Genomic DNA, 27,556 nt, shown 5'->3' with positions numbered 1-27,556 from the left:
TCTGGGACAGCAATGAGCCCTTCCAAACACAGCAACAAACAACTCCTTTAGAGAAAGTCAGCAGAAGGTCAGGGAGAAGGATTCGGACTGCTTTCCTTTCCTTCTCACAAAGCCCTAGATGTAAAACACATCTCCTCTGGAAAATATGATGGTTCTCTTCCACTTCCAGAAGAAAACTTTGTCAGAGTCCACCATCTCCCAGAAAATCATCTGCCCTCATCTCCATCCTGCCTCCTCATCTGAGCCATCTCCTTCCCTGCTGCCTCTCCCAGGCATAACTTCCAGCCCCCAAAGCAGTTCAAATAACCACCCCAAGCAGTCACACCCCCTTGGGACACAGCCCACCCATCTCCCTGCAGCACAGGCTGGATGGCCCCAGGTCCTTCTTGCTGCCCTCAGCCTTGGGGGATGCCCAAACCCTCGGGGCACTGCTCCTGCTCCCTGCGTTTTGCAGCAGCTCCCACCACAGAGAAACTGCTCAGCCTGGCCTGGATTTCTGCTATGTTTCCTTCTGATCCAGGCCTGAAGTGAGATCTTGGCCAAGCTGGCCTGCTCTGCGAGCCAAGGCAACATCCCCAGCACAAAGGGGGACAAGGGGAAGGTCAAACCCCCTGGGTCCCTGAGATCTGCGGGGCTGGGATGCCTCCCAAAGCAATGGGTTGGCATGATGCACACCAGGACACCATCCAGGGCTGTCCCCCCTCCAGCCTCATGTCACCAGTGATGGGTGCAATGTGTCTGGACTGGGAAAATGTCACCCAGCCAAAGGAAAGTGTCCCCAGAGTCAGCTCTGCTGTAACTCCCATGTTCCTACAAGTCGCTGGCTGTGTCCGGGCTCTGCCTCTTGAACACATCAGTTCAGATGGAAAGGCTGGAACCAGATCTGCTTATTCCAGGCATCCACAGCCCCCTGAGGATCCAAATCCAGGACCTTAATGGGTTTACAGCAGCTCAGCAGCTGCCCAGCACTGCCCCACATCCTCTTCAGCTCAAAATGGGAATCTGGTATTTTTTTCTGGGCAGAATGAAGCACAGAAAGGAGAGATGGCTCTGCAGAGGACCTGCAGTGGCTTGGGCAAGGACCTCAGCTCTGCCTCCAGGGGCTCTTTGCTCTCAGCCATCAAATTTTTGTCAGGAAAAGAGCAAGCAGACTTTTCCTGGCCTTTGGACTGGTGGGACTGATGTGCTGCCCTAGCAGGTGACCTGGATTGGCAGACACCAGGCTATTCCCAGGACCTTTTCCCTGACAGCAGGATGGAGCATGTACACAGGAGCAGTCACAGGGCTGGGGGCTCCTGCATGGGAGCCCAGGCCCAGCAGTCCAGCACCTTTCCCTTGAAGGGCTGAGCCGTGCTTGTAAAGTCTTCCCTCTACATCCACGGAATTAAAGCAACCCAGAGAATCCAAACACTGGCGTGGTGTTGCTGCTCCAACCCCACAGGTGCAAGAGAACAGAGAAACACCCTCCATCCTGCACAGCCAGTAAATCACAGGCCTGGGAATTAAACACCAGCATTTCCTCTCCTGGTGGTCTGGAAAAAACCCTCTTCCTAAGGTGTTTGCAGTGCTGAGTGTGCAGCTTGGCAGTGAACTGTCCCCGTGAGGGCTCTGGGAGCCTCACACTCCACCCTGCCCAGCTGACACCAGGATGTCCCCACCACGCTCTTTCCATGTGCTTGGGACATTCTGGATGCTATTTTAAGAGAGGGTTCTATGCCTTATCACATGACAAAAGCACACTGGGCCTTTGCACTGGGCTGTGCTAATGACAAACGGGGCTGGAAGGAAACAGCTGGAACCACTTTGGCTAGACTGTACTTGGAAGGGACCTTAAAGCCCCCCATTCCCACCCCTGCCATGGACAGGGACACCTTCCACTGTCCCAGGGTGCTGCAAGCCCTGTCCAGCCTGGCCTTGGACACTGCCAGGGATGCAGGGGCAGCCACAGCTGCTCTGGGCACCCCGTGCCAGGGGTTCCCACCCTCCTAGGGAACAGTTCCTTCCCAATATCCCATCTAAATCATAATGCTCCTTGAAGCCAAACAGGGCGGGTTTTAGTTATGTCCCTTAGTTGCATTTTGACATGTGGTACATGGTTTTTGTGACATGCTCTCTGGAGATATAAATACACATAAAAACTGCAGTGCTGGGATTTTTGGTCCTTCAGCCACTTCAAACACATCCAACCACATTGTGCAATGGTTCTGTGTCTCTGCAAGCACCATTCTAACTCTGGGCTGGAAGTTTTGTTTTCTGAGGAAGTCATTTAGAAACTGGACAGGGTGGCCTAACTTCTTGAAAAAAAAACAACGAACCACAAGACATGAGGGGAAAACATTCTGTGCTGAGGATAATTGTGTTCTTGGTGACAAGAGCTTCCTCCACATCTGCCCGTGGCAGGGGTTGCAACAAGAGCATCTTTAAGGTCCCTCCCAATCCTACCCAGTGTGGGATTTTAGGGTCTACCTTCACAGATACAGCAAAATACAGCTTGATTCTGCTCACAGGCCTGAGCTTTTCCCCTCAATGGTTAATCCTTGAACCCGTTTAAAATATCTCCTCAAGGAAAAGCCAGTGGGGTCATATTTGTAAAGAGAACCTTGCTGGCAAATAAAGAAAAAACAAACAAACCCCACCAGATAAAAACCAGCTGAATGGGCTGAAGAGAGGACTGGGGAAGAAGGCTCAGGACACGGCTCTGTGTCCCCAGCCTCTGTGCTTTGGTAGCCTCTGCCTCAGTGACTCACTTTTTTTCTGCCACACGGGATGAGGGGGATTAAATGCACCAGCATTTGTAGAAAACCCCTCAAACCACCCAATCTTCCCCACAAAAGTGACAGAGAACTCTTGAGCCTGTAAGAGCGACTGCCATCTTTTGCTCTCTGGCCTGGTGAGATTCACTAATGAGCGAGGTAATTGGCTTCCAACTACACTGAATGTAGTAATAAACTGATGTTAAGGCTGCCACTACCGATAGAAAGGAATTACTGAGCCAGGAGGGAATGAAGCAGATGTTGCAAGATAGAGGGAGCCATCCCAGGTACAGCCTGGGGTTCTGCAGAGCTCCTCAAACACTCACCTGGAGGGCCTGGGGTTGCACCGAACCCAGGAGGACCCAAGATGTAGAAGGAAGGCTTCACACTGGAAATCCAGGGCTAGATGGGATCTTGGGAAGGAATTCCTGGCTGGGAGGGTGGGGAGGCCCTGGCACAGGGTGCCCAGAGCAGCTGTGGCTGCCCCTGGAGCCCTGGAAGTGTCCAGGGCCAGGTTGGAAGGGGTTTGGAGCACCCTGGGATAGCAGAAGGTGTCCCTGCCATGGCAGGAGTGGCACTGGATGGCCTTTAAGGTCCCTCCAACCCATTCCATCCTGTGATTCTCTGGAGTTAAATCCTGCAGGAGCTGGGAGTTAATCCTGCATTGAAACATCGCTGCCCCACCACTCGCTTTGGAATGGAGACAACTCCACACCAAGGGCACTTTTGCCATGGGAAACACAGGGAGCATTTTCCAAACACACTTGGTACCCAGAAATCCTCTCAATGTCCTCTGCAGGAGGCTGAACTCCTCTTTCCCAGGCCAGCAATCCAGGGGTGTACTGGGGAAAGCAGGAGGCATTTATTTACCTTGATGCTGAGAAAGGGGCTCCTGCAGAGCGCTTTCCGGGCCACGTCCGGGCGGCTGCTCCTTGCAGCCGTGCTTGTCATTCTGTCAGCCTGTCAGAGATAAATCATTCAGCACAATGTTCAGCTGCTGTGCCTCAATTCCCCCGTGCTCAGCTGGCAAAATCCTGGCATGCTCTGCAAACACCCCCACAAAACAGCAGGCACATGGTGTCCCAAGCAATCGCTAATTATTCCCGGGTTTCCTCAGCTTGGAGCACTTCAGTTCTGCACAGCAACAGAGCAGCCTGCAAAATGTGAGACACCAGAGGCCTGGGAGGTGAAACGCTGCTCAGCAGAGCCAAGGACAACCCTGTGAAACATCACTGGGGTCGGTGTGATGCCCCTATCCACAGCCTCGGTGATGGGGCACAGGGCACCCTCAGCTGGCAGCAGACACAGGAGTGGGAGAGCAGCTGACAAAGCTGATGGCTGTGCTGCCATCCAGAGGCTCCTCAGCTGCCTGAGAAACGGGAACTGAAGGACCTCAGTGGGCTGCAGGGATGGCTTTCCACCGGGATCTCAGTGGGCTGCAGAGATGGCTTTCCACAGGGATCTCAGTGGGCTGCAGAGATGGCTTTCCACAGGGATCTCAGTGGGCTGCAGAGATGGGCTCTGACAGAGATCTCAGTGGGCTGCAGAAAGGCTTTGCAGAGGGATCTCAGTGGGCTGCAGAACCCCACGAAGCTCAAGCAGACCAAGCTGTGCCAAGTCCTGTACCATGACCAGGGCCCAGCCTCCGCGTCCCTCTGGCATTCCCCAGCCTGGCATTCCCTCCAGGCAGAGGGGCAGCAGCTCCGGCTGCACACGGGGAGCCCAGCAGGCCCTTCCCCATCCCTCCCCGTGCTGGGCTCCGGTGGGTTCAAGCCCCGCTTTCCTACATCCCATTTTCACCCACGCTGGTTTTGCCTCTCCCCTGGAAGATCCCTCCACTCCCGCTTTCGGACCCCCAGCCACCAGGTCAACGCAAGCGTGCAAAGCGATCTCGCCCCGCGGGAAGCGATCTCGCCCCGCGGGAAGCGATCTCGCCCCGCGGGACGCCGGCAGCCCCGCCCTGCCCTCAGATCTCCCGCCCTTCTCCTCGGCCGCTCAGTCCCCGCTCCCCAGGGACCGGCGATGTCTTTGTGGGGTTTCAGTACCCAGGCTTCCTGCTCAGGAAGCTGCATTGTTCGGAGGCACGGTAAAGCCATTAGGCTCTAACTTGTTGTTCAGCGCACTTTAATAGATGTTTTCATCTCCGCAGCAAATGGGGTGAAAGGCTTCCCATTATTATTTTGTGTAATTCTATTTCCCCCATGATGAGAAGCAAAGGAGCGAGGACCCGCAGCCTCGAACAAATTAACCAAGGCAGGGTTGATGTAACTTTAGCAGGAGGGGATCGCTCAGACTGCGGTGTTTACAAACCCTTCAGCACCGTGCACGGCAGAGGTGGATTCCTGAGGGGACCTGCACCGGCCACCAGCGCCACAGCAGCCTCTGCAAGAAGCAATGGCTGCCCTCAGCCCCACCCCGAGAGATACTGCTACAACAAGCCCGGGATGGGATCAATAAAGTGAATTTGATGGTAAATAAAAGCAGGCAGGAAGAATCCCCGGGCCCCTGGAGGGTCCAGCAGGGCTGGGGCAGAGGCCCAGCCTGGCTGCAGCCCACCGCGCCCTGATCGATCATTGACAGCCCCTGCCCTTGCTGTGCAGCCCCTCAGAAGCTCAGGGGGCCACAGCCGGGAGAAAAAGGGTGGAAAAGCAAAGGCAGGAAACCCAAAGGAGCCCGAGCCTGGATTTCCAGGGATGATGGAATGGTCATGGAGCTGGAAGCCACTGCAGGCTCGATGTCCTGGTTAACTGTGTTAATGCCTTGTCCCTCATGAGGCCTGCGAACCACAAATCCAGCGGGGTGCGGCAGGACCCCGATCTCCCTGTCCATCCTTTCCACAACCTCCTTCAGATGTGTGGAAGGAGGAGGGCGGCTGATCCCTCGGGCAATGCTCAGCAGAGATCTGAAACACCGCAGGGTTTGCCAGCAGATCAAACTGAGGATAAACACACTGCCCTCAGATCCCCCCCGCCCACGGCTCTCCTTCGGGACCAAAACGAAACAGAAAAGTACTTTGATCCAGCAGAATGGACAAGGAGCACGTCAGATAAAACGGCAGGTAAGACTTAATTGATTAAAAAAAAAAAAAAGGCATGATGACAGCAGCAGGTTAAGGTCAGAATGATCCCTGTTGCCTTCGAGTGGAGGGAGCCCAGCCGTGGCAGCATCCTCTGGGAGTGGCACTGCCTGGCACCATCCTCTGGGAGTGGCACTGCCTGGCACCAGCCACCTTTTCCATCTGGGCAGCTCCGCATGGAAAGAAGTCCCTGGTGCCAAACGCCGCTCTCCTGGAGCTCCCGGGGAACCTTTCACCTTCTCTCCCGCAGCTCCTGGGCTGTGAAATCCTTTGTTAGGGACACCCCGGGGCTGAGAGGCTGCCAGGGTCGCAGAGAGCAGTCACTGACCTGACACAGACCCTTGGAAACCCGCCCTGCCCCTCAGCAAGCAGAATGTGGTGTGTTTGCGTGCCTGCAGGTGACCCCTCTGGGGAAACTGCTGCTCCCCAAAACCCAGGAGGGGCTTTCCGTGCTCCCCAGGTGCATTTGGGAACCAGGGAGCTGCACAGGTGGCCAGGCTGCCCCAAGGGTCACCCCTGATGTGGGCACTGCCACCACACAGCCACGGGTTTCACTCCAGGGAAGGTGATGCATGCATGGATGGTTGTTCAGAGTGCTGCAGATCCATCAGCTGCTGCTGTTTCTTCAGCTACAGGTGCAGGGTTTTGTCCTCAAAGCCCAGTTTTCTCCTCACTTCTGTCCTGGGTCACTGCATCCCTCAGAAAGGCCTGGCATGGCAGACCCTGGGTGCAGTGGGCACGGGGAGCTGAGCTCAGCCTCACACCGAAGTTCTGCCAGGAATCCCAGCCTCACCTGCCTGACACCTCCTGCAGCTCCCAGGGAATGCAGGGAGCTGCAGGCTGGGGAATAGCCCCCATCTGTGCAGAGAATCCCAGACTGCTTTAGGTTGGGAGGGACCTTAAAACTCACCCAGGGCCACCCCTGCCATGGCAGGGACACCTTCCACTGTCCCAGGGTGCTCCAAGCCCCAATGTCCAGCCTGGCCTGGGGCACTGCCAGGGATGCAGGGGCAGCCACAGCTGCTGTGGGCACCCTGTGCCAGGGCCTGCCCACCCTCACAGGGAGGAATTCCTTCCTAATATCCCATCTCACCCTGCCCCCTGGCAGTGGGAAGCCTTTCCCTGTGTCCTGTCACTGCGTATATCTGAGATAATCTCACCAACCGTGTGCAGCACTGATTAAGATGCTCCACTTGTCCCAAGGCTGCCTTTTCTTTGACACCAGGGCAGCAGAAATGGCCGAAATCATGTGTGGGACCTGCAGCAGGGTCCTGGCTGTGACAGCAGGGTCTGGGCTGGGTGCCACAGCACCCTGCCCCACTCCCGAGACTCCATCCCAGCCTTTCGTTACCAGCTGCTCCCCTCAGCGGAGCAAGGCGAGGCAAGCGCTGGGCTCAGCAGAGCGTGAGTAAATAACAGCCAATGTAACACAGCAAATTAAATCCCAGCAGGGGACTCCAAATGCCAGCAGATATTCCCTAATCTGTCTTCCTGCTGCTGAATGATTTTCCCTCAGTGGCAGCCAGGCTGGAGTGGTGTCAGGGTGTGTATTTATGAGTGCGCCTGGGGTGGAGGGGAGGCTGCCTCGGAAAATGCGGGTGCAAAGATGCTTTATAATACAACAGAAGGAGAAGGCAGTGGATACACATCATGCCGTCCCTGGAAAAAGACAGAGGGAATGACAAGGGATGCAGAGATGTGCCCAAGAGCTGTTTCCATCTTGTGCCAAGTGGCAAAAAGAAAGTGAAAATGGGATCAGCCCAGTTCAGTGACTCTATGTAATGAGAAATGGACCACAGATGACACGTCCCAGAAATCTTACAAGAAGTTACAATAGGAAAATGTTACTGGAGGTTAAAAATTAGAGGAAAAAGGAAAACTGGTGTTGAAACACATGACATTCAAGCACAGGCAATGAAGGGAGAGTGTCCAGCCCTGCCCTGGTGCCCCTCTGCTTAGGGAAGGATGAAACCCTGCTCCCCATGTGAGTGCTGAGGTCTCCCAGAGCTCCCTGCCTCTCCCTGACACCCCTGCCAGGGCTGGAGCCCTTCCTGGAAGGATCCTTACCTGCTCCAGCACTGCAGGATGTGGTGAAGGAGCTGGAGCTCACCTGGCAATACCAAAGCAGAGATGGGAACTCTCAGATCCCTCCCTGTGGATGGGACAGACACAGCCTCTCTGGGCACCCTGTGCCAGGGCCTCATCACCCTCACAGACAGGAATTCCTTCCCAATATCCCATCTAACCCTGCCCTCTGTCAGTTTGAGTCCATTCCCCGTGTCTTGTCCCTCCATCCCTTGTCCTCAGTCCCTCTCCAGCTCTCCTGGAGCCCCTTTAGGCTCTTCAAGGGCTCTGAGCTCTCCCTGGAGCCTTCTCCTCTCCAGGTGAGCACCCCCAGCTCTCCCAGCCTGGCTCCAGAGCAGAGGGGCTCCAGCCCTGCAGCAGCTCCGGGGCTCCTCTGGGCTCTCTCCAGCAGCTCCAGGTCCTTGTGCTGCTGGCCCAGGGCTGGGGCAGCTCTGCAGGTGGGCTCTCACCTGACACAGGGGCAGAGGGGCAGAATCCCCCTGCCCTGCTGCCCAGGCTGGGGGATCAGTCCAGGGTTGGGGGTTTCTGGGCTGGTTCATGTCCAGTCTCTCAGCCACCAGCAGCCCCCCATCCTCCTCCCAAGGCTGCTCTGCATCCATCCATCCATCCATCCATCCATCCATCCATCCATCCATCCATCCATCCATCCATCTCTCCCTGCAGGGAAGCGGTGCCCGTCACACCTGGGTGACTTTTCCTTTGGAGGGGGAAGCGCCCTGGAGCAGCCGTGGCCCTGAGTGGGGAGAGAGGGAGGGAGGGAATCCCAGAGCCTCTGGCTGAGGGAGATGGCTCTGGAGTTACATAAGTAGTGAGGCTGGCATTGCATAATTCCATGAATCACTCGCTTGGCTTTGCTTTCAAAGGCTGCCCAGGGCTGTGGAGCTGTCAGGGTCTGCAGCCACCCCGAGACCCCCTCCTCACCCCCTGTCCCTGCTGCTCCCCAGGCTCTGGTGGGGTGCATCCCCCTCTGTGCACCCATTAAACTGCTCCTGTCCTCCTTCCTCCCCTGTCACCTGTGGCTTTGTGCTGTGGCTCAAGGGTTTGTAAGATTTGCCAAACCAGGATCCCCCAGCTCTGCCAGTTTTACGCCTTTCCTCCAAGGTTTTATGCAGTACTTTGAGTACAAAAGTCAGCCCTGTCTTCTGGAGGGAGCCAGGTGCTGAACACAGATTCCCCTGCCCTGGGGTGGACAGATGTGGCTGTGCTGCAGAAAATCCTTGTCTTGTGTCCTCAGTGGGGATTTCCTATTTTAGCACCCCCTCCTCTGTGTTTGGCAGGAAAACTCTTCCTGCCTCAAGCAGCTCCAACCCCTGGACAGGGGTTAAAGTGCTGCATGAAGGATGAAGAGCATGATTCCAGCAGGAATCTGCCTCTCCACAGGCTGCAGGCAGGGCTTGGCTCTCTGGACAAACACCTGCCAGGAGAAGCCTGCAGGAAAGTGATCCCAAACCACAGTTTCCCCGACTTGGGGTTTCATACACCATAAATACCTTCCTGATGTTCTTCCCCCTCTGTACTTCACTGCTGCCTGGACAGGAGTGAAGACTGAGAAAAACACAGATTTTTTTTGCTGAGTCCTCCTGAAAGCTGTGAGAGCAGCTGGAGGAAATGGGAAGACCCAGAGTGGCTCCAGGGACAAAGACACCTCCGGTGAGAAAAACGAAAGTTTTCAAGGGGAAGCTGTTGCAAAACAAGGGGCAAGAGCCCCTGCAACAGCCCCGTGCCTTGAACACACATCCTGAGTGGAAACCCCAGCAGTTCCCTGGAGCTGAGCCCTCCTGCAGCAAACCAGAGCTTGTTTGCTATTTATGATCGCTAACTTCTGAAAAAGAAGCCCCAACAAACCCAGATTCTCCATCTGCACTCATGGTCTGCCCAGAACCACAGACCTGTTCCTCATGCTGAGGATTCCATGAAGAGCAGCTACAGCCCAATGCTGAACATTTATTTCCAAGGGACCTTCAAGGGCAGCTCTTTACTTTCTCCACACTAACCCAGGGATGAACAACCGGAGCATCCTCAAATTTTGGCGATGGCCAGTAAAATTTGCTTCACCAGGAGCTGGGAATGATGCTGGCCACCTGCAAGCAAAAGGGATGGATGGAGGAGCAGGAGCAGGGAAATGCTGCTGCCAGGAAAAGGAACTGAGTAGAGCTTAGGAGAAGTGGGAAAATTCCTTAGCCAGCAAGAGAGGAGCTGGTTGTGAACAGCAGAGGAAACGCTGTGGGTGGGAGAGACCTGGTGACAGTTCTGGGTGATGATGGACAAGGAGCTGGAGTGAAGCCCCAGCCCAGAGCAGCTGGTGGGGGCTGGAGCTGGCACAGGAAAAGGAGGAAATGCTGGTATTTTGGGCAGCAGGGGGAACTACTCAATGTCCTTCTTCCACTGTTTAACATTAGTGGACTGCACTGTCATCTGTACACTCAGAGGGACTAAGAAAGTCCAGTGAAAATGGAGATTATCTTCTGGAAGTGCCCAGACCTGCAGCTGGAGCCACAACTATCCCCGACCAAGCTGCCTGACAGCAACAAGCCCTTTCCTGCATCCCTGGGCATGATTTTGTCCTGTGGTTTCTCCAGCCGTGCACTCACTCTCAATTTTCCCTGGATGACACCTCAGAGCCTTGTGGTGTTCCAATCATGTCTCAAGGCAGGAATTCCCCTCAGCGCCTGCTGTGCCTCCCACACTGCCTCCATTTCCTTAGAAAATCACCTTTTCCAAAGCCTGGGGGGCAATGACAGGTGCTGAGGTGGGAAATTAAGAAAGGAGAACTGTGCTGTAAAACAGCCCCATAACAGTAACAAGCAGGAGGCTGGCAGTCAGGAGGGCTCTCACAGCCCCCTTGGGGCCAGAAGCTTTCTGAGGAAATTAGACAAAACAGGGAGGAGCTCTGGATGTGTCTGTGCTTCCAAGGTGGGGGGAAAACCTCGCTCAGGCTGCACAGCTCAGCACTCACAGAAGGGTTTGGGTTGCAGGGACCCTAAAGCCCATCCAGTGCCTTGGGCAGGGACACCTTGCACTATCCCAGGCTGCTCCGTGCAGCCTGGCCTTGGGCACTGCCAGGGCTCCAGGCGCAGCCTCCATTTTTTGGGACATGCGGTGCCATTCCCTCTTGCCACAGGAGCTGCCCATCCAGGGTTCTCCTTGCCCCCGGTCCCCATCTCCAGCGGGGTGGAACCAGAGCTGCCCCCAGGATGGGCCATGTGCCACCCACCCCTGCAGAGCCGTGCCCGTGTCCCCCTGCCCGGCAGGGCCACCACAGCTGCCCCCGGCACAAGCAGCAGGGTGGCCAACCCACCCCAAACTTCCCGTCCGTGTTCCAGGGAGGACAGGCTGTTCCCACGGCTGACTCCCGGGGTATAGGCCCACCCCAAAGGCCTGAAGGGACACGGCAGCTCCCCCATTTGCAGGACCCAGTGGAAAGCACACACAGCCCGCTGCTCCCAGACCCCCGCAGCCGAGGAAAAGCTCAGCGGGAGCAGGCAGAGGCAGCAGCTCAGCCCTGCCCCAAACCTTTCCATGGCTCTGGGGCTGTATGGATCGGTTCTCCTCCCAGGCAGTGCCCGGCTGGAGAGGTCTGGCTCGGCCGGGCTCTCCCTGTGGCAGCCGGGCACAGGTCAGATCCATCTTCCCAGGATCTGGGCTGGAAAGAACCATGGACATTACAGGAGAAGCGAAACTGTAAGAGAAACCCACCGGGGCAGCCTCAGGCATTGGGAAAACTGGGAAAGTTCCCTGCAACGGGAGAAAGAAGTGGAGCTGCCTCATGAGGGGAAAAAGACCCTCAAATAAATAAGCACAAGCAGAGAACACAGACAGAAGGCTGGCACAGAACAGGCGTGGAGTCACGCCTCGCTTTTCCCCTTGGAAGCTGCTCCTGAGCCCCAGCGGATCCAGGAGTTTTGCAAAACCAGGCGGGGAACAGCAGCGTGAGAAACTTCACCTTGCCCATAGCCCGGCCGGGAGGCAGCCCCGGGCCCGGCGCCGGAGCCATGCTCAGCATCCCGGCAGCAGCGGGTGCCGCCACACTCACCATTGCAGGGCTCTCCCGAAGCTCACCCCGCCGGCTCTGGCAGCGACACTGTCCCTCCGCCACCACCGCCGGGGCCATTCCCTCCCTTTCCTGCCCGGGCTGGAGGTGGGGATGCGTGCGGGGTGTGTGGAGTGTGGAGCTGGAGGTGGGGCTTCGCCTGCACGTTTAAAAGCCGGAGCGCATTCAATTTTTGCAATCCCTTTCGATAGGATTTCTTAAATTCTTGTGTTTGCTTTTTCGTGAAGCTGCAATCCCATAATGACAGAGCTCTGCGGTCTGCTGAGCCAGGGCTTTGCGAGATCTTTGCCCCGTCCCATTCCGAACTGGGCTTGGCTTTCCTTCCATCCCCCAGCTCCAGTCTCCTCTCCCCTCCCTGCAAGGGTCCCATTCCTCCAGGGCAGCTTCCTTGTGTTCATTTTCTTGTTCAATTTGCTTTATCAGCATTTTTTTTTTCCCTGTGAAGTTTGAAGCTGTGGTGTAAGCCTAGGATTTGGGAAAGGGAAACTTTGTTTATCCAACCCCGGACTATTTGTTTTCAATGTCTGCCCAGTACTCTCGCTCTGAGCATCGAGGCTTTTCCAGACGAGAACTGGAGAACGTAACAAACAGGCAGCCCCAGCCAGCCCTACCCTCTGGCAGTGGGAAGCCATTCCCTGTGTCCTGTCCCTCTATCCCTTGTCCCCAGTCCCTCTCCAGCTCTCCTGGAGCCCCTTTAGGCCCTGCAAGGGCTCTGAGCTCTCCCTGGAGCCTTCTCCTCTCCAGGTGAGCACCCCCAGCTCTGCCAGCAGACAGGTGCACCAACACAGGCGAGCTTTGCCAGGGCAAATTCACGTTTGGATTCCGTAAAGTTGCAGCTTGGAGAGCAGGACAGCTGCAGAGTCCTGTCCAAGGGGAATATAAGGGAGAGGGAGAGGGAGAGGGAGAGGGAGAGGGAGAGGGAGAGGGAGAGGGAGAGGGAGAGGGAGAGGGAGAGGGAGAGGGAGAGGGAGAGGGAGAGGGAGAGGGAGAGGGAGAGGGAGAGGGAGAGGGAGAGGGAGAGGGAGAGGGAGAGGGAGAGGGAGAGGGAGAGGGAGAGGGAGAGGGAGAGGGAGAGCCCTTCGGTGCGTTCCCTGTTCTCTTTTCATCCCAGAAGCCACAACAAGCTGCTGGGTGTGCCACCTCTGGATGGGATATTTCCCCTCTCAGGGTCGTGGTGCAGCACAGGCAGAGGAAGGCACAGCAGCCTTTCCCTCCTGGCATTTCTTGTTGGGCTGTGATGGATGGGGCACCCCACAGGACAGGCTGGGCAGAGGGACTTGATGTTTCCAAAGGGAAAATCATCTGCACCAGCTCATGACATAATAACTGAACAAGCCCTGTATCAGGTCTGGCAGCACAAAAACATTTGGCTGAGCAGGAGACAGCCACATCAGCGTGTCCCAAAGCACTCTGCACCCAAGTGACACTGAGCTGTGTTCCCGAGCAGGGCTGCCACTGCAGAGAAAATAAACTTGAGCAGTTCCACCGGCTCTGCAGTGCCACAGGAAGGCATTATTAGAAGGAACGATTATTATTATTATTATTATTATTATTATTATTATTATTATTATTATTATTATTATTATTATTTTACAGCTGCAGAGCTCCTTCCTTCCCGGGGGGCTGTGCACAGCCCATGCCCCAGGACCCTCGGGATGGGCTTGGCTTGGGGCTGGAAGGGCAGAGCTCCTTGGGAGGGGCAATAACCCAGGGGAAGAGGAGACTGTACATGCAGGGGAGCGAGAGACAGACACCCCAAACAGCCCCGACACGGGATCCTGGAGAGCGGCAGGGAAAGGGCTGTCCAGCAGTGGAGAAGCGGGAATCTCTCGCTGCGATATTACATGAAAGAAGAGCACCATCTATTGACTCTTCCTGGCTCTGATCCGAGCCACGAGTTCGCCGCTCCTGCGGCTGCTGCTCCACCCACGGCCGGGGCTGGCCAGAGCGCCCTTGTGCCGCTGCTCCATGGTGTCCCAGCTCCGGGACACACCCGTGCTCTCCCAAAGGATGCCCATCCATGCAAGGCCAGGCTGGACAGGGCTGGGAGCCACTGGGATAGTGGAAGTGTCCGTGCCCATCGCAGGGAGGCGGGTCCCCCTCAGCGCAGCCCATCTGCGATGCTGGCAGAGCAGCGCAGTGCCTGTCCTGGTGCCTCCGGAGCTGAGCCCTGCCGGCTGCTGCCCCTTTCTGGCCAAGAGATTTCCGCAGCTCCTTCAGCTTTTAGCTCATGGGGGCTTTGGCCTCCAAATATTGGGCTGTGCAGACCCCGAGTGCCTCCCCCAAAGGATAATTCCTGATAAAAGCAAGCACTAAAGCCTGAGTGGACACACGAAGTGCTCGGTCAGGTGAGGGGGGTTGGAACCTCTGGAGGATGTGCAGGAAGGAGAATTCCTTGGAACACTTTGGCAGCAGCTTGCAGGAAATGATAGCAGCACTTACACAAAGAGATGGCAGAATCTCACATGTCTGAGATCAGAGAAGTGCACAGATGAAAAGATCCAGGCTTCCAGCCTGGAAAAGGCCACATTAGGAATCCCTTAAGTGCCCAGGTTCTGCTGCTCATTCCAGCTCTGCTCTTGGTTCAGGACTGGGATTGGGAAGGAGCAGCTCAGGGTCCTGCATGGGGAATGGGACGTGTGGCCACTTGTGGGGCTGGGGCTGCATGTGGGGCTAGGAAAAACCAGCTGGATTAGGGCTGGGATTTCACATCTGAGCTCTGCTGATGCCTCACAGAGCCAGGCAAAAGCTGGGACAGAAGCGTTTGGAATTGTGCAGAAATTGTTTGCAGACTGGGATTTAAACTGGTGACTGGTGGTAATCAGCTGCCCTGCTTCTCTTTAATGTCTGTGTGTGTAATGCCTGCAGAGAACAGGAAAGGGTCGTCTGCTTTTGGGATTTCAGTCAGAACCAAAGTGAATAATTTGTCCTCTCCAAAAATCCCAAACCACTTCCAGAGGAAATAAGACCAGGTTGTGTCAGATTCTGGGAAACAGGAATTGAGAAATCACAGGATTTCCACATCAAGAAAAGACTTTTCCATTATTTTCTTAACAGGAAAAAAAAAAAAAAGAGAGGGAGAGAGAAGAGGTTTCTGGTTTTGTTTTCCTGGAGATTTATCACGATTTAATTTTTTTAATGCAAAAGTGGCTGCCCCATTCCTGGAATTGCTCCAGGTCGGGTTGGATGGGGCTTGGAGCACCCTGGGCTGGCAGCAGGTTTCCCTGCCCGTTCCTTTCCAGTTCGGAACCACAGATGGCAGCACGATCCTGGGAATTGCTGCCTCGCTGCTCCTACGGGAGAGCAGCGCCATCCAAGCTTCTTGCCTTGGATGGCGCCCGGAGAAACTCAGCGGGACAGTGAATTTAAATTATTTGTAGAAAAATGGGGCAAAAGAAAAGGTAAAGTGCCACGTCCTGCATTTGGATGTGCCTAAAGGCATTTAAGCACTTTTTAATATGAAATGTGCTATTAGTTCAAGGAGCTTCTGTTGCTTGTGTCTAAAGGAGAGGAGGTTTTAAAATTCTGAGGAAGATTTGCTGTCACCCCTTTTGTACAGCATCGCTTCCAGCTCTGAGCTGGCGCCGTCAAACGCTGCCTACAAAGAGTTAGGGGAGATAAAATAGATGCTCGATTATTATAACATCGATGTTGAATTGTCTCGTTATTTTGCTGAGGAGCTGCAGTGGGATCTGTCACACTAATGCTGTGCCAGTTTAACTGAGTGCATTTAAAGAAGAATGAAGAAGTTCCAAGATGATATTTATCTGCTTGCACAGATAAAACACTTGTCAAGTCAGCGACACACAGGTGCTGGCAGGAACTTATCATTTATCTGTTATCCATCAGTTTAAAAAAAACCCCAACTTGTTAGTTCACATCAATGTGGCAGCGTTTTTTTCTCCATAATGTTACAGAAAATAGAGTTATCTTTTTACAAAACTCTTCAAATAGTAATAAAAGTGCTTTGAGGGTTAGTAATTTGATTGAAAAATTACAAGCTAGACTGGAAAACAGCTTTTTGTTTGAACAATATGTGGGAAATTTGTTCTTGAGGTATTAAAATGCAAATGTTAAGAGCAAGAAGGGGCTGGTGTCATAAAAAGAAAATCATTATCTCAAAGGTGATTATTGCTTTACAGTTATGAGAAATTTCCAAATACTTCACATGCTTTTTCTTAGTAAGGGAAAATGACCTCTGTATAATTCCAATCTCAAAAATAGCTTTGAAAAATACTTTATTTAAGCCATCAAAAAATTATTTCTGCCCCATCTTAAAACCAAGCAGTTCTGCTTCAACCCAGGGAGTGCATTTTGCACTGGACTATGAAACTCTGAGGATACAGCCTGAACCCCAGATGGAACCAAGGCATGAGGCAAGGCGGCACATTAATCCTGCTTTACTCCTGCCCTGCTTTGTTGCTCTGGAGTTCAGGGTTGTGATCCCAGAAATGCTCTTTGCTCGCTGGATTACTCTGTAGAGCCCTTCATAGGGCAGAAGAAACCGGAGGGGGGAAGGAGGCTCAGTGCTGCCACTGTTGGAGATTCCCAGACTTCCCAGGTGTTTGTCCCTGGAGGTGTCCAGGAAAGGCCTGGAGGTGGCTCTCAGTGCTCTGGGGACAAGGTGGGGATGGGGCACACGTTGGACTCGGGGGTCTTTTCCAGCCTCAGGGATTCTGGGATTCCAGGATTCCATCCCATGGCTGGGTTTTGCTTGCAGGGTCACGAATCAGGGCACCTCTTACTCAAACCCTGCTGTGCCGGGGGCCGGAGCGCCGGTGGCAGTTTGGGTTTGTCCTCCCAAGGAGCTTCGATCTGAGGGATTTGGGTGTTGCAACTTCCCGATGAGCACATTCTTCCAGGGAAAACCCCTCGGGGAGAAATGTGAGCCTGGCAGGACGTGTGGCACTGCCCAATGGAACTGGTGATTCACAGCCACCTTCTGCAGGTGGCCACTGCCTGTTCCCAGCCCTGGTGACAGCTGGGGCTCCTGTCCGAGATCCTGCCCCAAAAAAAAAAAACAAGTCTTGGGCTCTGTTTCTCTGTCAGAAACCAGAATCAGATTGCAGCAGCTGGAAACAGAGTCACTCAAGCTGCTGTATGTGTGCCTGCCTGCAAAAACACTTTAAAGGCAAATTACTGAGAAGCAATGGCGCTTTTAATTTCCCCTGTAGATCTTGAGTCAGGCCCAGCAGTGCTGATGAGTGGATCTGCAGCATCTCTTGTGCTGGGAGTTACTGACCCAGGTCAGCCAGTGCCAGGCCTTGCTCAGTGCCCTCTGATGCGGGGAGAGCCCAGCCCTCTGCCAGCCCTGCTGGGTGTGTAATGGCCCCTTTGCCTTCCTCTTCCTCCCCCGTGACTCCTCATCCCAAAGAATCCTCATCCCGTGGATGCTGCAGGACAATCACCCTGCAGCCAAGCCTGGGAATTGGCAGCATTCAGGACTCTCCTCTTCACTAGAACATCATTTATACATATATATGTATATAAATATATTTATCAGAAAGATATTGTGCAAGACTCAAGAGAGGCCTTGCCCTTTTGCTGATATGCTTCTGCTGGTTTTCATCCCATAAAAAATATTTTATGCTATTCAGACAATATGAAAAACATGGAAAAGCGATGTAACATTGGTCATTACTCCCCACAGTTTTTAAAATGACTCCACACAGGTTTTAAAACGATGACTTAATCATTTCAGGTTTCAGGGATGTTTCTTAAAAGTTTCCTAATCTTCCTCAAGGGAGAGAGAATGTTCTCATCTTAATCCTTGTATTCTGTGAATAACATTTGTGTTGCAAGGGCATTGCACAAAAACCAGGGTGTCAGAAGCCACACTGGAAACCTTTTTATTCACTGAGCATTTTTTTCCTGCATTTATTTTCTGGTCCGTATAGCAAATGTCTTTTTCCTTCTGACCTTTCCCTGCCCCTCTAAATAAACCCCCAGATAACTTTTGCTGTTCTGTCCAGCTGTATGTGCTCTGTGAGGAAACAATCCAGATTAAGAAAAGTTTAATTCTGGCTCACTGGCATCAAACTAAGTTGAAGAGTGCTCAAAACTCCCACTGAACTTCAGGAAATTACTTTTCCGTAGACTTTGCCTCTATTTAAGTAATTTGAATAATTCAGGACCAGATAAACCAGGATAACCATTAGTAACAATAAAAAAAATTGGTAAAATAAAGTGTTTCCAGGATTATCATGGAGGGAAGGGAAGGAATTTCAAATGAATAGTGGAATGTTTGGAAAGAAACACACACAGAGGCTCTGATGGATTTTAACTCTTGGCTGGAGAGGGAGAAGTGTTCCAATTGCTCTCTGCCAGAGGATATTTATGGACTTTCCTTTTTCTCCCAGACCTTTCCCCAGGTCTGGAGTGCCTCTGGGGGCAGGAGGAGGCAGAGGGGAGGCTCCAGCTGTCTGCCGGAGGCAGCTGAGGGCCTGTAATCTTCCAGTCTGTACACACAAGATTAAAGATCCGCCCGGAGTTTTGATTAAGAATGCAAAGTTAAGAGATTAAATACCAGGAAGCCAAATTAAAGAGCTTTAAGTCAATCTCAGAACTCATCAAAGTACCAAATTTTTAAGCTGTCATTACAACACAGGATTAGAGCAAAGCTCCCCTACCCTGATTTGATGTCCTTCCCTGAACAATGTTATTTATTCCCCCGCTGCAGTCCTGTGCATAAACCCTGCTATTGTCTTGTCTACCGAGCTCATCCCACCTGGATCCCCCGGGCACTTTCCTGGGATTGCAGCCGTGCCCCAGTTAGCCTGGAGCCCACGGTGACCCCCGTTTGTGCTGCTCTGCCTGGTGCTGCCACCGGGCTGTCAGAGCTTCGAAAAGGCTCCTGGGCACCCACAGACCGGGCTAAAGGAATGAACACATCCCAAGAAATGAATAAATACATCCCCCCTCCTTCCCACCTCTGGGCCGACTGATCCCTAAGACCTGGGAAAAGGGAGACACCGGACTGGGATGAGGCCACTGTGGTCATTCAACTCCAGGTCCCTGAAAATGTCCCTGACTGGTGTCCACACCTTTCTGGAGCCAGGAGTCCTTCCAGCTGGAGCCACTGGCAGCCTGGGGTGGAGGGTGCTTCTATCCAGGGGCCTGCTGCTGCAATGAGCTGCTCTGAAAACGCGTCCTGTGAACTGCCACAAGTGTTATTGAAAGCTCCTGCTGTCATGCATTAAAGGAAATGTCCCCCTGCTTTTCACGATAATAAATCGTGTCCTTCCCATTTTTTAGTTATGGAATTGGGATGTCTCAGCTACATTAAGATTGTGCTTTCCAGGGCTTTTTCCACCAAAGATAACTTAATAACGTTGCTAAATGCTGCGCTAATTAAAGCTTTAATTTGAAGTTACTCTCCCTTGTAAGACACCGTGCCAAGTGAGCCGTTTCCCAATTTGCATCTCAAGCCTTAGAACTTTTTGTAAGAGTTAAGCACAACAATTCCAAGCTTTTTGAACCCACTTTTTAACTTTCCCGTATCCCTGTGCAGGATGTCATACCCAGAACATCAAATTTATATGTTAAATTATAGGAGATTTTTTGTTTTAAAGGAGAATTAAAATTTTAGTTCTTTATTGAGTTTTATTATCCTCCTTTACAAGTGCAGTTGCTGTTAGTGGTTATTCGATGTAGTTATTATTAGTAGTTATTTAGTGTGCTCATTATTAATGGTTACTTAATGTAGTTATTACCAGCGTATTTTTACTCTTAAAAGCCATCTTAGAGTGAAGCTTTTCATCCTCTGGAATTACTGGAACTCTGTGTGGTGCCACCAACAAAAGGGGACAGCCCCTGTGCCCAATCCTGACGCTCCTTGTGCTGTGGTGCCCGGAGCATTAATTCCAGAGGTTGTGTTTTTGAGTCACTGGTTGGGTTTGTGGCTGCATTAAAAGTCTGTTCATGTTTTCCCAGTTAAACTAAGTGACTATTATTTCCTTCTCCTGCTCCCTCCCCCATCCAACTGTTGTTGTTTAATTAAGGATAACGTGCTGCTCTTCAGTGGGTGTTTGTTTGTAGCCTGATAAATGTCAGGAATATGCTCTGGTGGCAAGTCTTTTAGCTGGGAATACTCAGGTCCTTTTAACACTAATGCATCTGCAAAAAAGAAAATTTGTCTTAAAATCTCCTTTTCTTACGATTTCAAAATATTTTCAGAATTTCAAAATATTCCAATATTTAATTTAAAGGGAAAGTGCAGTTCAAATTGTGCTTTTCACAATAACCTCGTTGGTTGGTTTGTTTTTTTGTTTGTTTTGGTGGTTTTTTTGTTTTGTTTTGTTTTGGTTTTGGTTTTCTTGGTTTGTTTGGTTACTTGCTGGCAATCTGCAAGTTTTGAATCTGGAGAGGAAAAGTGCATTTGGGATTTATAACAGTGGAGAATCTGTACAAGCCGTTGCCTGTGGACACATTTATTTTTATTGCTTGTGAGGAGCATCTCTTTCAAAGCCAGTTCGAGCAGCAGCCTCTCCTCGGGGCCTCTGGGCTGTCCTGTAGCCTTCAGCAGGCAGAGTTTGGGCTCAAGTCAGAGCCAGGAACATCCAACTTTTCCGCTGGATGGCAAAATCTGGTTGAGTTTTTTGTTGTTGTTGTTGTTGTTGTTTGGTTTTGTTTGTTTGTTTTAAATGAGGCTTTGTAGTTGAACACAGGCATTTTCCATCAGCTTTGCCATGGAAGGTTTTATGTTGCTTTGCCCTTTCCTATGTATGGAGCAGAAGATTTTGTGGCCCTTTACAAAAGTCAGCGCAGCTGCTGTGCTTAGATCCCCTTAAAAACAAAGCAAAAACTAATTGGGAAGGTGTCTTAATGCCTTTGCTTTTTTCAAATTCCCTTCGTCACCTTTACCAAAGGTAGAGAAGAGCTTATTTGAGCCCTTGGTGCGTTTTTGATGGTCAGGCTCTCCCAGGGAGTGTCCCACTAAAGGGGTTCAGAAAGATGGGGAGTGACTGATGGGCCTTGCAGAGCTCCAGTCACTGAGCAGTGCCTTAAAATCTGCCTTTTCCCATCAGCTTTGTGCCACTAGCAGGTGACAGCCACCGTGTCACTCAGGGGCTGCTCAGCTCCAGCCAGGTCTGTGGGATGTAAAGCCTACAGACTGTAACACACATCTGCCACCTTGGGGGGTGTTAGTCATGGTTTTGTCCTTATTGTTCAGGGAATTAAATACGGAGAAGAGAATTTAGTTCAGAAATTCCTCCTTTGCCATTCCCAGCTTTGGTTCTTGGCTCTGCCCCGGGTGCCTGGGATGACCTTGGGCAGGTGCTGAACACCTCTGGAGTGGGTCACTGTGCCATTTCCACGCAGAGGGAAATTCCTGGGAATGGATTTCCCTCTGCTTTCACTTGCTCTGTCTGTCTGAAGGGGATGGGAAGTGTCAGCTGCTTGCTTGGCTCTGGATTCCCTCCTGGGCAGGGCTGCCTCCAGCTGCAGCCTGGGCAGACTTTCACTGCCACAAGGACTGCAGGCTCAGTTTAAATGCTGGGATAAATGGTGAGTGCTTGAGAAGCTGATATGAGAGACAAGCACATTTTAATTCTCTCTGAGGAACCTGGGGGGTTTTAATGCATAACTCTCTTAATGAAAAGCTGTAAATTCAAGCTTCTCTCAGAGGTGGAGCAGCCTGCAGGTTCAAAGTGCTGAATTTCTAAGAGGCTGTTATCAATCACAGTCTTTCTGGCTTAGCCAGACTAAGACAGAAAACCTGGGGAGGAATCTCTTTTCCATGGAATTCATAGACCAGTTTTTCAGCCCCGGAGTGCTGACGGGAAGTCACATCAACAATTATTGCCTCTTTCTCTAAGTGTACAAATCCAGGACCATCCAGCCCTTTCAGGGCCTTCTTGGGCCATTGGCTGAGTTGCAGAACCAAGTTTGGTTCCCTCTGTTTATATTGGTTGGGAAAAATCTCCTTTGGCACTTCCGCTGTTGTTTCTGCACCACAGCACAGGTTTGGTACTGGCTCAGGTTTGTTGCTGCAGTTAGAGATGGAGTGGGATGGGCAGGGTTGGAGTAAAAGTGTACAAATTTTTGGCTTGTAACCCCCAAATCTGGGCTTGCAGCAGTTTAAGGGCTGTGAAACTGGGATTTGCTTTGCAATCAAAATCAAGGCTGAAATTACTTCTTTGGAAAGCAGGGACAGTTGTGTCCATACATTGCACACTAAGAATAGTTTGTCTCCCTCTGTTCCCAGGGCCTTTCCTTAGTTTATGGGATTAGATTTCTGACCCAAGCACTCTATTTCTTCCCTCCATCTGCTGTTGACTTAAGCAGCAGCAACAAAAAATAGTCACAATTTCTTTATTACCTTAATATCCTAAGAAAAATCCCTTACAGGGATATCTACATCTCTGCTTTTGTGTGGGGGAACTGAGGGACCTCTCAGGACTCCTTGCAGCTCAGTTTTCTGGCTTCCCTATGTAGGACATTGGAAAGTGTCTAGAAAGAGCAGAAAATATATGTGTGTGTATATATATATAAATTATGTAATTATTGTGCTATTTCCAATAGCACTGGAAGGTCAGATTTGAAGGGGAAATCCCCTTTACAGCCCCTAACTCCCAAGCTGCTGTTGGATTTCCTAAACAAACGCAGAAGTGCAGCCATTTATTAAAGCAAACCCCAACACTGCCCGAGTTGAATAAACATTGATAATCTATTAATATTAAGACTGGCATGTCTTGCTGCTGCTGTGGCTCTGGATCAGCACCATCATTTATTAACATTTTGGAATAGCTCTGCAGAATGGATGGTGCTCAAACCTGTACCTGAAAAATCTCCCCAGATCTCTCCAAAGGGAATTTGGGAGGTGAGAAAAGCAGAAAAAAAATCAGCCAAGATGGATGCAGAAAGTGCAGCCCCTCCTTTTACTCACTTTCTATGCATTTTGTATAAATCAAAGGCCAGGTTTTAAGTCTGTGTTAGATCATCAAAGAGCTCTTTTCAAAATGTCAGCAATTCATTGCCCAAATAGCGTTCCAAATATTAGTTAATCAATTGCAAATGGGATGCAGATTCTCCTGCAAACTTGGGGGAACTGTTCACCTCACCTAAATGCAGGTAACACTTTAGGTCACTTCCTGCACTTGCCTTGGCTGAATTAGGCTGGACAAAACTCCGACTGGAATAATTGCAGAAATGTGGCTTAGACTGAAAGACTGAAGACTTGGACAGAAAGACTGTGATTTTATTAGCAGAACTGTGCCGATAGTTCTTTGCTGTGTAAAACCAGGTGCCCTGCAGGTCTCTGTCACTGCTTTAGAGCCCCTTTCTGTCAGTCCCTCTTAGCATTGAGCAGATTTTTGCTCTGGTGTCAGCTCTGCATCTCCACAGGCTCCCACAGATCGGCTCAGTGTGCTCCATCCACAGCCCTCACGCTGCCACAATTTCAGTGTCACCCATCGGAGTTAATTGTTCACCTGCCTGAAATGCACACTGAAATCCTGTGGGTGAGTTTTAGGTAATTAAAGTTGCTCAAGGCTTGACAGACACTGGCATGAGGTAGAGTCCAAAGCAGGAACAAACAAGTTCAGCTGGTGCCTCTGCATAATGCACACAGCTTAAAAATACTGGATGGATTAAAGACAGGAGTGAGGGTGAGGAGCAGATGAGGAACTGCCTCCAGTTTTGGTGCTCATGTGTCTTCCAGTGGCATTGGCATCCTCGCCCCGTGTCCCTGCTGGACACTGGGTCCATGTGCAAGGAAATTAGGGAGCAAAAGCCCCTCCAGCCCCACTCTCCCCGCTCTGGGGCAGGGAAACCCCCAAACTGCTGATGGAATATTTGCCTTCACTTGTGCTGCAGAGAGAGATCCCTTTCCCAGCTTTCAGTTGCTTCAAAAATCCAGGATATGAGAGAGCTCTGTGGGTGATAGACTGGTAACAACCTGCAGAGATAAAGCTGAAGGCCAAAGAAATAATGAATGCAGCCCTCCTGTTGAATGCCTCTTCCTTAGCACTGGGTCTCATTAAAATCAAGAGAAGGAGCGCAGAACAAAAGGCCATGTATTTACTGAGTTTAGTCTGTAGATAATGAAGTGGCAAATAGGTCACACTGCTTAGGAATTTATTTAAAGCAATTTTATTTTGATAATGCCAGCTGTCAGCAAGTGCTGCTGGCAGGGATGGTCTCCCTGTTCATTTTTCTTCCTACCTGAGCAAGCCTTGACCCTTGAATTACCAGCTCTGGGTGCACAGTGCTGCTCTGGGCAGGGCCTGGAGGGGTGGGCACTTTGCATGGTAAGAACAGAAAGTGAAAAAGGGAATTTAGCCATCGATAGCTGGGCAAGTTTTCTGTCTTTAATACTGTAGTCAGATAAACTTTATATTTGACCTTTATACCACTGGGCCTTCTGAAAGGACTGCAGCTCTTGAGCTCCAGGTGTGCACTGAAATGAGGAGATAACTTTGGGGTCTGGAGGAGAGCAAAGGTCCCCTTGCAGGGCTCAGTCTGGCTGGGGTGACACCTCTGTCTGGAGAAAGGGAGGTGGTAATTTGGGAAAAGTGGGGACAGTGACAGCACGCTGGAAAGCTTTCCTCGAGCCTCAGAGCATCCCCTGGGGACGCTCAGAGTGATTTAATCAGCAGGGAAAGATTATTTAATCAGTCATGAACCTGGGGCTGAATTTTTTAAAGAGAAGTAATTTTCTCTTTGCAAGGGAAGCGGGGAACAAGTGTGTCTGACAAGCTGTCCTTGCTGGGGACTCCCTGAGGTGACATCCCGTGACAAGAGGAGCCTGTGTCAAACAGAACTTGGTCCTTGTGCTTCCTCTGTCCCCTCCAAAGCAGCAGAGCCTCGGAATTCTGTCGTTGGTGCAGGGGTGTGTGCAGTGTCTGTGAGGGGTAGGGGCAGCCCCAGCCCCTCCCGGCTGTGGATCCCTGGCAGGGTTTGTGGGGTGCTGCTGTTCCCCCGTCCCTGTGCCTGCAGCAAAGCCCAGGCTGTGCCTCTGAGCAGGACATGAATCTCCAGGCAGTCTGATTGAGTGGAACGGGCAATCCCTGCTGGATGGCAAAATGCTGGAGTAGCAGTTAGGAACCCTTGTGATTAGAGAGATTAACTGCTAAACACATCACTCCTTCCGAGGCCAAGCCTCCCTTTTGATTTGGGGCTGGTGGCCTGTTAAAAATTACTGCTCTGGCAATTAGGAGAGCAGGAACATGCTGACCTGCACAAGGGGCTGTGCTCTAGGAGAACGTGGGTAGCAGTATTTCTGCCTGTTTGCTTGTTAGGCAGCCCATTTTATTTTCTCTGGACATTTAAGGTGTTGCCTTCTCCAAAGATGCTGCTTAACTGGAAGGAAAAAGACCAGGCAGCTCCAAGCCCTGGCCTTGGGCACTGCCAGGGATGCAGGGGCAGCTCTGGGCACCCTGTGCCAGGGCCTCATCACCCTAACAGGGAGGAATTCCTTCCCAATATCCCGTCCATCCCTGCCCCCTGGCAGTGGGAAGCCATTCCCCCTTGTCCTATCAGACCAACGAGGACTTGGCTTTCCTAATCTCTAACCAGGCTTCTCTGCTGCCATGCAGGGAAAAAGGCAGGAAAATGGGACTTGTTGGGATACAAGAATGTCACTGCAGTCATATCTGCTCCTACACTCACATGTATAACTGTAAAAAGTAACCAGACAAAGTGCTGTCTCTTAGTTTCAGGCAAACATGAGTAAATTTTTTAAAAATTGAACTTGGAATCCTTTAATCTCAAGGTCTAAGCCACAGGAAAAAATAAATTAAAGAAAAGGCTTGATCATAAATCTTTTATCACTTTTAACCGAGTAATTTAAAAACACCTTAGCTGAGGGCCATGGATGGCAGAGCAATAGAGTTACACCCACTGGAAAATAATAACCTGCATTTCAATCATTATTTCAATAACAACCTGCTTTTCTATCAGTGCAGTGGTGCTGGGGGTCTGCAGGGTCTGTTTGCGAGGTGATGATGACACCAATAAATGAAGCTGCCCATTATAAGATTCCCTGTGAACTCCCAGCCAGGGGCTGCTTTCCCTAATTCCTGCTCAGCAGCCCAGCCTCTGCAGCACACTGAGCTGCCCAAAGCAGGCACTGAGGTTCCAGCTTCCCACTGGAGGCACCTGGAAGAGACCCACTCCTGTCCCACTGTCCCAAACCTCCTGGAGGACAGACATCCTCCAGAGCAAATGCTGGAAAACAGCACGAATAATTCCTGTTCTCAGAGGAAGGAAAAGAAGACTGCAGGGAATTTTGCATTGCCTGACAAGCACTTGCATGAAATAACTATTTTTTAAGTAAGAGGGAGGGAATAAACAGGAATTAATATGAGTATGTCAAAATTAGGTCTTGTTAGCTGATGAATTTCCTTCTTTAAGAACTCGACCCTCCATGGGTGAGGGAAGGGGTCCTTCATAAGCCTTTGATGTCCATAAATGCAGGCTGAAATTCTCCCTGCCTGCACCACAGAGGGGTCACCCAATCCAGGCCAGATCATCTGTTATCTCAGTAATCAACATAACATTGTGATAACATTGCTGTAAACTGAGCACTCTCAGCCCTAATTTCTCAGAGATTTTCATTTCCAAATCAAGAATTGCTTCATTGGCATCAGGCTCTGGGGGATATGGCAGTGTGATTATGTCAGTGTTGCTCACTGATCACTCCTTGTGGGGTTTTGATTTTTCTTTTTTAAACACCAGCACCTGCTGATGGCGTCACCTGGTGCTCTCATATTACCAAATAATCAAGTTTTTGAAGTAAGTTTATGAGTTAATGGTGTGGATTTTCACTTTGGTGTCTGGGGCTGGGTTCCTAAACAACCGTGCTCAGCAGAGCTGAGACCTCGGTGCTCAGCAGAGCTGCAATCTTTGCTTCAGAAGGGAAAAGAAAAGTTTCACTCCCAGATTCTTGGAAAAAAGAACCCTGTCTGTTGTTTATTTATTTATTTAGAAAGCACATACAGCAATGCACGGGGAGGGGGACAGAGATGCAGATCAGGTGAGCAGAGAAATCCAGCCCAGAGGAAGAGCCAGACACTTCCCTCAGGATCAGTAGTACATCAGTCTAGGCGAGCATTTCAGCTGCTGGACCTCTAGATTAAAAAAAGAAACCCCAGGGAGCCTCTGAGGAGCAGGAGGTTGTGTCCCCACGTCAGCAGTGCCCCGCTGTCCCCTCGGGCAGGGCGGCTCTGTCCTGCTGCCCCTGCCCCGCTCACGCCATGGTTTCCTTCCTCAGCGTGCGCCGCTGCTGGCAGGTGAGGATGCTTGGGAAGGACGATTTCCCCTTTGTCCTCGACCTCTTCTTCAGCTTCTTCTGGTGCTTGAGGGAAATTCCCAGCTCCTCCATGATGGCGTTGAAAGAAAGACACTGTGGGGAGAGGGCATGGCATTAAACACTTCCCACTGTGGTGAGCCCGGCCAAAGCTCGGCCTGGCCCTCAGGAGAGGCCAAAGCTCGGCCGGGCCCTCAGGAGAGGCCAAAGCTCGGCCGGGCCCTCAGGAGAGGCCAAAGCTCGGCCGGGCCCTCAGGAGAGCCCAAAGCTCGGCCAGGCCCTCAGGAGAGGCCAAAGCTCGGCCGGGCCCTCAGGAGAGCCCAAAGCTCCAGCTGGGCCCT

The 27,556-nt window shown here is 51.6% G+C and overlaps 2 protein-coding genes across 2 annotated transcripts in view; both read right to left on the bottom strand.

Moving 5' to 3' along the window:
- SLCO2B1 (solute carrier organic anion transporter family member 2B1) overlaps window positions 1–12,102 on the bottom strand; it is a 32,500-nt gene extending 20,398 nt beyond the window's left edge. The window contains exons 1-2 of the mRNA XM_063419288.1: window positions 11,948–12,102; window positions 3,624–3,713 (exon numbers count right to left, since the gene is read on the bottom strand). Coding sequence (XP_063275358.1) covers window positions 3,624–3,713; window positions 11,948–12,025 — 168 coding nt within the window. The 5' untranslated portion in view covers window positions 12,026–12,102. The remainder of the gene's footprint in view (window positions 1–3,623; window positions 3,714–11,947) is intronic.
- A 14,760-nt stretch (window positions 12,103–26,862) lies between these two features.
- GRIK1 (glutamate ionotropic receptor kainate type subunit 1) overlaps window positions 26,863–27,556 on the bottom strand; it is a 102,303-nt gene continuing 101,609 nt past the window's right edge. The window contains exon 16 of the mRNA XM_063419358.1: window positions 26,863–27,311. Within this exon, the coding sequence (XP_063275428.1) occupies window positions 27,156–27,311 (156 nt within the window). The 3' untranslated portion in view covers window positions 26,863–27,155. The remainder of the gene's footprint in view (window positions 27,312–27,556) is intronic.

The sequence above is a fragment of the Prinia subflava genome, chromosome 25 (assembly GCF_021018805.1).
Source record: "Prinia subflava isolate CZ2003 ecotype Zambia chromosome 25, Cam_Psub_1.2, whole genome shotgun sequence".
Classification (NCBI taxonomy): Eukaryota; Metazoa; Chordata; class Aves; order Passeriformes; family Cisticolidae; genus Prinia; species Prinia subflava.
This window is presented reverse-complemented; position numbering and strand designations above follow the sequence as displayed.